At 37.8% G+C, this 12,770-nt stretch overlaps 1 protein-coding gene across 11 annotated transcripts in view; it reads right to left on the bottom strand.

The window, feature by feature from the left end:
• RBMS3 (RNA binding motif single stranded interacting protein 3) overlaps window positions 1-12,770 on the bottom strand; it is a 711,391-nt gene that overhangs the window by 411,876 nt on the left and 286,745 nt on the right. For all 11 annotated transcript variants that reach the window (XM_013057187.2, XM_013057186.2, XM_013057191.2 and 8 more), the window contains exon 5: window positions 3,926-4,017. In XM_013057187.2, coding sequence (XP_012912641.1) covers window positions 3,926-4,017 — 92 coding nt within the window. The remainder of the gene's footprint in view (window positions 1-3,925; window positions 4,018-12,770) is intronic.

Below are 12,770 nucleotides of genomic sequence, written 5' to 3'. Positions count from 1 at the left end.
GAGCCCTATGTGCTGCTCAATTCCAGGACCCTGAGATCATGACCTGAGCAGAAAGCAAATGCCTAAGCTGCTGAGCCACCCGGGCACCTCTCTGGAAAGCCTTTTAAAAGGACAGAATCAGCCAGAACAATCCATCAGCTTCAGCTTCAGCTTCAGATTCCTTTATCCTTTTGTTTTTCCTGCTAAGATGGGGGTATCCTATATAGGCTTTAGAAACAACATAAACGTACAGATGAAAGCCATCTATAATGAATGGCAGAGAAGCCTTGATCCTTGAGGGTGTACCAAAGTATTTGCCCTTTGCTGCCTATCTACGACCTTCTTATTGATAAGAAAATAAAACACCTACAAAGTAAAGCTATTCTTAGCTGGTTTCTCTTCAGCTCTTTTCTTTTTATGCTTATAGAGACTCATTCCTCCGCCAAATGATTTTCTTCTCAATACTTTGAGGTTGGCAAGAACCATAATAGCCAATATTCTTAATCCAGAGCAATCCAGTAGCAATCCCAGGAGACAGACCAAACATAAAGATTCAGAATAAGAGAGGTTTTATTCAACTTGATTCTCTAACACCTAGCACAGTGCCTGACACTTAGCATGTAATAAAAATGTTTATTGATATTATTTATTATATTTCTCAAGAGACTGTTTTGTAATGACACACCACTTAAAGCAAGTGTTAGAATTTATAGAAGTTTCAGTAACCAACTTTGAATTTAATGAATAACAACATTCATTGAATAATTAACATTTATTGACTTCTTGGTATAACTAAGCACCATCCTAAATTCTTTATGTATTTTTTTAAATTAATTCTGACAGACGTCCTTAGTCCCATTACCCGAGTATTATTATTAGAGAGCTTAAGAGATATTTAAATAACTTAGCCAAGGCCACACATCCGGGTGGTATCAGAGCCAAAATTCAAGGCCAAGTTTCTCTCTCTCCAAACCTACACTCTTAACCACTATGTATTACTAAAATATTCTAAATCTGCTCTCCTCAAAGAAACATTTCCTTTGATCCCTAAAAACTCTTTTTTACAGAACAGCAAGTATACAGAAAATTTTAGTCTGTGTTAATGGTTATACATTATTAATCAATTACCACTTACTGGATGATTTATTGTTTGATTCTTCTTAGTTGACAAATCAGTTGAATTTTTCATATGCACACACTGGAATAAGTTAGCTAGAGTGATTCCCTTGGAGAGCTTCATGTTCATTCCTGGTTGCTATTGAGAACCCAGATTATTTGTTGCATTTTTGCTTTAAAATCCTGGAGTCTTTAAAATGTAGCACCACGACCTAAATTGTAGGATATTGATAAGAACAAGGATGCAGGAGGCGATTCAGTAGATACTTAAATGACAAAAAATACGGTGCAAGTTTCACACACCCTGCAGACTGCAGGTTTATATGATAATAAATTATAGTTATCACCAGGACAAAAGGGGAAAAAAAGGCCATGAAATCCAATAGCTCAGTGAGAAATTTGCTAATACAGGTGGTCAAGCTTGTTCCATTTCATTGTCAAAGGGAGGCTATTTATTTGCTTCTGGGTAGTTAAATTACAGAGCTATTTACTGCTGAAAGTTTTCTAAGTACGCAGATGTGGACCTAAAGCTCTGGGCTTTAGATTCAAAGTCTGTGAGGAGAAAAAGAAGAAGAATTTACTCCACAGACAGCATAACTGATAAGGTAGAAATCTTTCAGCAACTCCAGAAATAAAGTAAGTGCCTGCAAACATTTCAGTTGGAATCTCCTTACATTGTACATTGTGCAGTGTATGTTGGGCATGTGCTAAGGATAAAAATGCTGCGTATAATGAATAACAGTTTTTAGAAGCTCTTTAAATATATTTCCTTTGATTGCCTCCTATTTAGGTGAGAGGTCAGTGATTGGTGTACATGTTACTTGTGTGAGTGTGTGTGTGTGTATGTGTGTGTATGAGAGAGTGAGATGGACAGAGATTCCTTGTGTACCAGAATGCTCAGACACAGAGAAAAAACAGTCATAATCGCTCCTCAGTAGTTTTAAAATCAATGCCAACTTTCTTTGCCTGTTGTGCAAGATGATAGTGATTTTAACCCAACAAGTAAAACTACATATATATTATTTTTTTCTCAGAACATTTGAAACAGTTGAGATTGCATACCCTGTATTCATGATTTTCAAACTACCACAACCTAGCAATTTCCAAAACTTGTTGGTCCATCCATAAAATAAATCAAAGATATTCTAATAATAATTTTTATAAGCATTTTTATGATGATTTTCCTGTCAGTTGTCTTTCAATCGAATTTCAAATTTTGTATTTTGCATGTACTGAGCAACTATGTTTTACCATTTGTTTCCTGGGCATAATGCCTGCTTAAATTGCCAGGTAACTTGACTCTTTTGCCAAGTGACCTTTAAACCAAGACATGTAGGTAATCTCCTTATTAATTACAAATGTTAACTTCATCATTCTTAGTTCATGACCAAATTCAAAGCTTCCAGGCACAGTCTTGATGAGGAATGCATTACATAGCTGAAAGAATTCAAATTCTAATATATAGAGCCTTGAAAAACAACCAATGTATCATAAAGGGCAATGAGTTCACCGAAGTAATCTTTGTGGGAAGTGACCCACAACCAAAGATTAACAGATATGAGTGGTATCAGCTTGCTAAAAGACACTGAAGATGAAGAAAACCAAACATCCCACCTCTGGCTGTCTCAGGTTGAAATTGGAAAATATTGTCAGGGAATGTTTGCAACCATAACAAAATTCAAATGACTGAAGGTTTGATGACTTGGTTGCTATATCACTCAGTTCTTAGGGGAATAGTTAAGGGTAAGAGTATACATGAAGATGGCCCAAATGCATTAGGTCTGAATTTCAAGATCTGTTGGCTCTTATACTTAACTTTTGAGAATCCAGAGACAAACAAATTTAGTAAGAGTAATGAGAAAATTATTTAAAAATATATTTGCATGTGATCAAATCCAAAATGACCATTAATTTAAAGCAGAAATGTATCAAGCACCTACATGCCATAAACGTTTTTCTTAGACTTTTTATTTGAAACTAATCATACATTTATATCACATTGCAAAGCTAGCATAAAGAGATCACATGTACCCTTCACCCAGTTTCCTCAAAGTTTGGATCTTACGTAATTATAGTAAAATATAAACACCAGGAAGTTGATACTGATATGCATGTATAGTTCCACACCATTTTATCACATGTGTAGATTCTTGTAACCACCACTGCAGTCAAAATTCAAAACTATTTAAAATGCTCTTATTTATTTTCTTTAATATAAAAATGCATTATGACTTCAGATAGAAAGCTCTGAACTACTTGTACTGCATAACAACAAATGAGTATTGGAAGTAATTAATATCAAGGAGATTATCACCTAGTAAAACTATCTGTAAAGGCCAAAGTGAAATTCTATCAATACAGACAATGTACAACTTTTGGTTAAGCTCATTTTCCTGCATAAATCACACAACCTCATTATTCAGCTTTCATCTCTCCCCAACATGAGAGTGAACAGTTTTGGAGCACAGTTTACCAATGACAACTTGCTGAGAATCAGACTACTCCCAAACAGTTTACTTGTGAAAGCCCTAGATACACATAGACGCACACACTCTTTTCAGGCATAACAGAGCGCTTCACAAGTGCCCTTAAAGCGCTAATGAGTTCACCAAAACAAAAGAGCTTATTAATAAATATACACAGAAATACACACAGAAAACAATGAAATAAACCAGCCAGGTTCTTCCAAGCCAAAGCTTTTAGAAGGTTTCTTGTTTTCCCTACCAAGTAAATATAATCCAAATCATTGCAATCTCCAATTCTGATTCTGCTCACAATAATGGAGAAATATAAGATCACAAAAGAAAAAATATCTGAACCCCAGTCTTACCTTGGCCATCTGTGCCTGCACGCCATTTGCCTTGAGAGATGCTACTGCTTTCTGTGCAGCTGCAGGACTGTCAAAATCTACGAAACCATAACCTGTGAAAACACAAAAGCGCTTGTTAGTACCACATCTCTCTCCTACCAATGGAAGGGGTGTTTGCGGTCACACTTGCATTCATAACTCTTGGAATAACTGTGAAGGTTCTCAACTGATTGGCCTTAACATGTCAAGAAAGATACTGCAATATCATTAAATACAAAATTGTAATTCTCTTATTTATCTGGAGATTGCTTTGGAGATTGGGTATGCAGTTAGTGATCTGATTTGGGCTAATTTGATCAGTAAGGTAATATATTATTTAACCAGGATCTTCTTTCTTTGGTGAATTTGCTACAAAAAATGAGGAGCACAAAATGCTGAAAAATACAGAGAAGTCTATGTCTAAAGTTAATTTTCAAAACTTTAAAAAAAAAAACTGATGTTAGAGGAACAAGATGGTGGAGGAGTAGGAGACCTAAATATCATCAGGTCCCAGGACTTCAGCTAGATAGTTATCAACCATTCTGAACACCTAACGACTCAATAGGAAATCGAAGGGAAGATGAGCAATTCTAGAAACAGAAAAGCAACCACTTTCTGGAAGGTAGGGCATGCAGAGAAGTGAATCCGAGGCAATATACAGGAAGATAGACTGCAGGGGAGGGCCCAGCTCCCAGCAAGCAGTAGAACAGTGGAGCACAAAATTGGAACTTTCAGAAGTTTCCTCTGCTGAGGGATGTCTCTCCAGTGGCTAAGCAGGGGGTGGAATCCTCACTGGGACAGCGTGGTCTCAGGACCCATGAGGTCACACAAAGACTGGGGGTGCCTGAGTATGGCAGGGTTCCAAGGTATTGGAGCAGGAAAGCTAGCTGCAGAGGCAGAGCTAAGGACGGGGCTCTCAGTTCGGGTTATCTTAAACTGTGATCCATGGCATAGTCCGGCCACTGCTCTTTGAGCAGAGACCCCACAAGTGGTAGATTCAGGGAGACCCCTCCTTCCTCCTCTGGGAGGAGTGGCATGGGAGTGCACCACAGGAATTTGTTGGGTTTAAAGACTCCAAAAGGGGCCATGCACCAGAGATAGAAATAATCGGTCACCAGCTAGATAGTACAGAGTGTAGCCAGAGACCAGAGTGATGGGAAGGATTGGCTGCTTTACTCTGAGGGAGCAGGGCCCTGAGCTCTTGGCTCATCTAAGCCAGAGATTGGGAGGCCACCATTTTCATTCTCCTCCTCCAAAGATGTATGGAAAGCGTTCAGGGAACAAAAGCTCCCAAGAGCAAACCCAAGCAGATTACTTAGCCTGGCCCCCGGCAAGGGTGGTGCAATTCTGCCTCCAGCAAAGACGTTTGAGAATCACTGCAACAGGTGCCTCCCCTAGAAGATCAGTTACAGCATCGAGCCAAGACCAAGTTCACCAATCAATGATAACTGCAGAACCCCAGAGCTAGGGAAAGCAACACATAGAACTCATGGCTTTTTCCCCAAGGGTCCTTAGTCTTCCAAAGTTAAATTTTTTTAATTTTATTTAATTTTTTCTTTCTCTTTTTTATTTTTTTTTTGAATTTTTCCTTTTTTATATTTTAAACATCTTATGTTATCAATACTTTCTTAAATTTCTTTTTTAATCTTCATTTTTACATTCATATTCTATTGCTTCATTGTACTTAATCTTATTTTTTGCATATATAGAAGTTTTTCTTTCTTTAAAAGTTTGGGATACAGTTTCTTCTAACAGAGCAAAATATATATCCCTAAATCTACTATATAACTTTATTCTAGTCTCCTGCCTGATGGCATTCTCCCTGCCCCCTTTTTTCTTGATTTTTTTCTTTCTTTTTTCAACCAACGTCTTATCTTATCAATTCCTTTTAAAATATATTTTTTAAAATTTTCATCTTTGCAGTCATATTCCATCCCTTCATTGTATTTACCCTTATTTTTGTATATATATATATATATATTTTTCTTTCTTTAAAATTTTGGGAGACAGTTTCTTCTAACTGACCAAAATATACCCCAAATCTAGTGTATGGCTCTATTTTATTCACCAGCCTGATCATATTTTTTTCTTCTTCTTCTTCTTTTTTCCCCCTTTCTCCCATCCCCTCCATCCCCCTTACCCCCAGTTGCAGGTCTCTTCTAATTCACTTAGCGTGTATATTTCTGTATATTTATCCTTTTAGAATTGTGTTCCCTCATTCATCTGTTCTTCTCTGGACAAAATGACAAAATGGAAAAACTCACCTCAAGGAATAAAAAAGAGCAAGAGGCAGTACTAATTGCCAGGGACCTAATCAATACAGACATTAGTAAAATGTTGGAACTAGAGTTCAGAATGATGCTTATAAAGATATTAGCTGGGCTTGAAAAAAATAGAGGATACTAGAGAATCCCTTTGTGGAGAAATAAAAGAACTAAAATCTAACTAAGTTGAAATTTTTAAAAGACTATAAATGAGATGTAGTAAAAAATGGAAGCTCTTATTGCTAGGATGAATGAGGCAGAAGAGAGAATTGGTGTTATAGAAGATCGAATGATGGAGAGTAAAGAAGCTGAGCAAAAGAGAGACAAATAACTACTGGACCAGGAGGGGAGAATTCAAGAAATAAGTGATACCATAACACAAAAAAACTATTAGAATAATTAGAATCTCAGAAGAAGAAGACGACAGAGAGAGAGGGACAGAAGGTATATTGGAGCAAATTATAGTAGAGAATTTCCCTAATTTGGCAAAGGTAATAAGCATCAAAATCCAGGAGGCACAGAGAACTCCCCTCAAAATCAATAAAAATAAGGTTAACACCCCATCATCTAATACTAAAACTTACAAGTCTCAGTGACAAAGAGAAAATCAAGAAAGAAGCTTGGGACAAGAAGTCTGTGACATACAATGGTAGAAATATTAGGCTGACAGCAGACCTATCCACAGAGATCTGGCAGGCCAGAAAGTACTGGCATGATATATTCAGAGCACTAAACGAGAAAAATATGCAGCCAAGAATACTATATCCAGCTTGGTTGTCATTGAAAATAGAAGGAGAGACAAAAAGCTAAAGGAGAGACAAAAAGCTAAAGGAGAGACAAAAACTAAAAGAATTTGCAAATACCAAAACAGCCCTACAGGAATATTGAAAGGGGTCCTCCAAGCAAAGAGAGAGCCTAAAAGCAACATATAGGAAGAGAGACAATATACAGTTAACAGTCACCTTACAGGCAATACAATGGCAAAAGTTCATATCTTTGAAAAATTACCCTGAATGTAAATGGGCTAAATGTCCCAATCAAAAGACACAAGGTATCAGAATGGATAAGAAAAAACAAAACCCATTAATATACTGTGTGCAAGAGACTAATCTTAGAGCCAAAGACATCTCCAAATTTCAAATAAGGGGGGAAAAGCATTTAACATTCTAATGGACATCAAAAGAAAGCTGAGGTAATAATCCTTATATCAGAAAAATTAGATTTTAAACCAAAGACTATAATATGAGATGTGGAAGGACACTAGATCATACTTAAAGTGTCTGTCCAACAAGAAGATCTAACAATTTTAAATATCTATGCCCCTAACATGGGAGCAGCCAATTATATAAGCCAATTAAAAACAAAATCAAAGAAACACATTGACAATAATACAATAAATTCACTAAAATGGACAGATCATCTAAGCAAAAGATCAACAAGGAAATAAAAGCTTTAAATGACACACTAGACCAGATGGACATCACAGGTATATTCAAAGCCTTCTAACCCAAACCAACAGAATGCAGATTCTTCTCTAGTATGCATGGAACATTCTCCAGAATAGATCATATCCTGGGTAACAAATCAGTTCTCAACTGGTACCAAAAGGTTGGGATCATTCCCTGTGTATTTTCAAACCACAGTGCTTTGAAACTTGAACTCAAGGACAAGAGGAAAGTTAGGACAAACTCAAATACATGAACAGCTATACACCAGCAAATTCCAGACAATCTGGAAGAAACAGATGCATTCCTAGAGAAATGTAAACTACCAAAACTGAACGAGGAAGAAATAGAAAACCTGGACATACCCATAACCAGTAAGGAGATTGAAGCAGTCATCAAAAATCTCCCAACAAACAAGAGCCCAGGGCCAGATGGCTTCCCAGAGGAATTCTACCAAATTTTTAAAGAAAAATTAATACCTATTCCCCTGAAACTGTCCCCAAAAAATAGAAATGGAAGGAAAACTTCCAAACTCATTTTATGAGGCTAACATTACCTTGATCCCAAAACCAGGCAAAGACCCCATCAAAATTACAAACCAATATCCCTGATAAACACAGGTGCAAAAATTCTCACCAAAATACTTGCCAATAGGATCCAATAGTACATTAAAGGAATTATTCATCACGACCAAGTCAGATTTATTCCTGGGCCGCAAGTTTGGTTCAACATCCTCAAATCAATCATATGATATAATACATTAATAAAAGAACAAGAACCATATGATATTCTCAATAGATGCAGAAAAAGCATTTGACAAAGTACAGCATCCTTTCTTGATCAAAACTCTCACAGTATAGGGATAGACGGTATATACTTCAATATCATAAAAGCCATCTATGAAAAACCCACAGCAAATATTCTCAATGGGGAAAAACTGAGAGCTTTTCCCTTAAAGTCAGGAACATGGCGGGGCTGTCCACTATCATCACTCTTACTCAACATAGTACTAGAAGTCCTAGCCTCAGCAATCAGACAACAAAAAAGAAATTAAAGGAATCCAAATCACCAAAGAAGAAGAAGTCAAACACTCACTCCTTGCAGATGATATGAATACTTTAACTGGAAAACCCAAAAGACTCCACTCCAAAACTGCTAGAACTGATATAGGAATTCAGTAAAGTGTCAGGATATAAAATCAATGCACAGAAATCAGTTGCATTTATATACACCAACAAGACAGAAGAAAGAGAAATTAAGGAGTCAATACCATTTACAATTGCACCCCAAACCTTAAGATAGCTAGGAATAAATCTAACCAAAGATCCAAAGAATCTGTACTCAGAAAACTATAAAGTACTCATGAAAGGAATTGAGGAAGACACAAAGAAATGGAAAAACATTCCATGCTCATGGATTGGAAGAACAAATATTGTGAAAATGCCTATGCTACCTAAAGCAATCTATACATTTACTGCAATCCCTATCAAAATCCCATAAACTTTTTTCAAGGAAATGGAACAAATAATTCTAAAATTTATATGGAACCAGAAAAGATCCCACATAGCCAGAGGAATGTTGCAAAAGAAAAGCAAAGCCGGTGGCATCACAATTCCGGACTTGAAGCTCTATTACAAATCTGTTATCATCAAGACAAACAGACACATAGATCATTGGAACAGAGTAGAGTCCAGAAATGGACCCTCAACTTCATGGTCAACTAATCTTTAACAAAGCAAGAAAGAATGTCCAATGGAAAAAAGTCTCTTCAACAAACTGTGTTGGGAAAATTGGACCGCCACATGCAGAAGAATGAAACTGGATGATTTCCTTGCACCATGCACAAAAATAGACTCAAACTGGATAAAAGACCTCAATATGAAACAGGAATCTATCAAAATCCTTGAGGAGAACACAGGCAGCAACCACTTCGACCTCAGCCATGGCAGCTTCTTCCTAGAAACATCTCCAAAGGCAATGGAAGCAAGGACAAAAATGAACTACTGGGATGCCATCAAGATGAAAATTTTTTGCACAGCAAAGGAAATAGTAAAAAAAAAAACAAAAGACAGCCGACAGAATAGAAGATATTTGCAAATGACATATCAGACAAAGGGCTAGTATTCAGAATCTATAAAAAACCTGTCAGACTCAACACCCAAAGAACAAATAATCCAATCAAGAAATGGGCAGAGGACATGAACAGACATTTCTGCAAAGAAGACATCCAGATGGCCAACAGACACATGAAAAAGTGCTCCATATCACTCGGCATCAGGGAAATACAAATCAAAACCACAATGAGATATCACCTCACACCAGTCAGAATGGCTAAAATCAACAAGTCAGGAAATGACAGATGCTGGCGAGGATGTGGAGAAAGGGGAACCCTCCTACACTATTGGTGGGAATGCAAGCTGGTGCAGCCACTCTGGAAAACAGCATGGAGGTTCCTCAAAATGTTGAAAATAGAACTGCCCTATGACCCAGCAATTGCACTATTGGGTATTTACCCTAAAGATAGAAACGTAGTGATCCAAAGGGGCACATGCACCCGAATGTTTATAGCAGCAATGTCCACAATAGCCAAACTATGGAAAGAACCTAGATGCCCATCAACAGATGAATGGATCAAGAAGATGTGGTATATATACACAATGGAATACTATGCAGCCATCAAAAGAAATGAAATCTTGCCATTTGCGACAACATGGATGGAACTAGAACGTATCATGCTTAGCAAAATAAGTCAAGCAGAGAAAGACAACTATCATATGATCTCCCTGATATGAGGAAGTGGTGATGCAACATGGGGGCTTAAGTGGGTAGGAGAAGAATCAATGAAACAAGATGGGATTGGGAGGGAGACAAACCATAAGTGACTCTTAATCTCACAAAACAAACTGAGGGTTGCTGGGGGGAGGGGGTTTGGGAGAAGAGGGTCGGATTTTGGACATTGGGGAGGGTATGTGCTTTGGTGAGTGCTGTGAAATGTGTAAACCTGGTGATTCACAGACCTGTACCTCTGGGGATAAAAATATATGTTTATAAAAAATAAAAAATTAAAAAAAAAAAAGAAATGGGCAGAAGACATGAACAGACATTTCTGCAGAGAAGACATCCAAATGGCCAATGGACACATGAAAAAGTGCTCAACATCACTAGGCATCAGGGAAATACAAATCAAATCCACAGTGAGGTACCACTTCACACCAGTCAGAATGGCTAAAAAAAAGTCAGTAAACAACAGGTGTTGGCAAGGATGCAGAGAAGGGGGAACCCTCCTACACTCTTGGTGGGAATGCAAGCTGGTACAGTCACTCTGGAAAACAGCATGGAGGTTTCGCAAAAAGTTGAAAATAGAGCAACCCTAGGACCCAGAAATTGCACTACTGGGTATTTATTTGCCCCAAAGATACAAATGTAGTGATCTGAAGGGGCACATATACCCCAATGTTTATAGCAGCAATGGCCACAATAGCCAAACTATAGATAAAGTCTAGATGTCCATCGACAGATGAATGGATAAAGAAGATGTAGTGTGTTTGTGTGTGTTTGTAATGGAATATTATGCAGCTATCAAAAGATGAAATCCTGCCATTTGCAATGACATGGATGGAACTAGAGGGTATTATCCTAAGCAAAATAAGTCAGTGAGAGAGGGACAATTATCATATGATCTCTCTGTTTTGAGGAATTTGAAGAACAAGACAGAGGATCATGAGGAAAGGGAAAGAAAAATAAAACAAAGCAAAACCAAAGAGGGAGATAACCTTAAGAGACTCTTGGTCCTGCAAACAAACTGAGGGTTGCTGGAATGGTGAGAGGTGGGAGGGATGGGGTGGTGGCATGAAGGACACTGGGGAGGGTATGTGCTATGGTGAGTGCTGTGAATTGTGTAAGACTGATGAATCACAGAACTGTACCCTGAAACAAATAATGCATTATATGTTAATTAAAAAAAGAAAGACCTAATAACGGTGGTCCCTTATATAAGCAATGGGTCAAATCATGCCTGCTCCTTAGTCCTTGGTTATTTGCAATTCCCCTGTGTAGGAAAGAATGAGTCAATGAAGATGGGGCATCAGACTCCAGGGATCAGAAGCAGCTTAACCATTTGGGAGCTTGTGAGAAATGCAGAATCCTAAGTGTATTGAGTTGGAAATGTGCATTTCTGGATGATCCCTAGGAGATTCAAATGCCTATTCAAGTTTGAGGAGATGTGAGCCAGAGCAGGTGCTGACCCCTGATTTGAGTAATTCTAGGGAGTTTATTCTAGCTTTTGTGCTGAAGAAAGAGCATTTGTGGGGTAAATATGGGCCAGTTGAATAAAACTTCTCTGTGATGAGGTGAGGGATGGGGGAAAAAAAGCTGATGTTAATAAAAGCCTTGATAGAACTCAGAGTTATCACCAACAACCTCCACGGGGCCTGGAACGCAGTACACATCTGATATACAGATGCACATCAACTGGGTGAATGAATAAATGTTGTGAATGAGAGTTACAGTCTGAAACTAGTTCTCATTCATACCTAAGCTCCTGTTAGTGCACCACAGGACCTCATCTCACTTGGTGATAATGTCTTAGATAAATTATCTTAACTCTTAAGTTATATGTGCTAGAGTAATTAAATAAATACCCAAAACTTCTTTTAAAAATAACAAAAATAGACCCATGTCACTTGTTACTTGAGTGTAATCTGAAGAAGTCACCAGTGTTGCCTATACTGTTCTCTGCCCTTGCTGCCTGTGTGAGTGTGTATACAGAATAAGTCTACAAAAAAAGCTAGAATCAAGGAAGCAGAATTGGTGGAAAGGGGATTCTGCATGCCCATAAATTAGATGAGCTTAGTCTTGGGCTTAGTCTCACTCTAATGTCAGCTGCCAATTATATTTCAAAATAAAAAAGCTCAAGCATGAGTACAAGGGCAGCTTGGCATGGCATGTATAAAAGGCCCATCATATATGCCCTTTCCTCATCTGTCCATCAGGGATCTACTCTGCGCTCTCACACTTGTTCCTCAGAAGTTTGGAGGTGAGCTACCAAAGCAAACTTACTAACCATGCTCTATGACCCACTCCCATAACCAAAGAAGAGAGCGAGGGAATTCAATTACC

This window comes from Mustela putorius, unplaced genomic scaffold (assembly GCF_011764305.1).
Source record: "Mustela putorius furo isolate JIRA1106 unplaced genomic scaffold, ASM1176430v1.1 tig00003834_pilon_pilon_pilon, whole genome shotgun sequence".
In the NCBI taxonomy this organism is placed as follows: Eukaryota; Metazoa; Chordata; class Mammalia; order Carnivora; family Mustelidae; genus Mustela; species Mustela putorius.
This window is presented reverse-complemented; position numbering and strand designations above follow the sequence as displayed.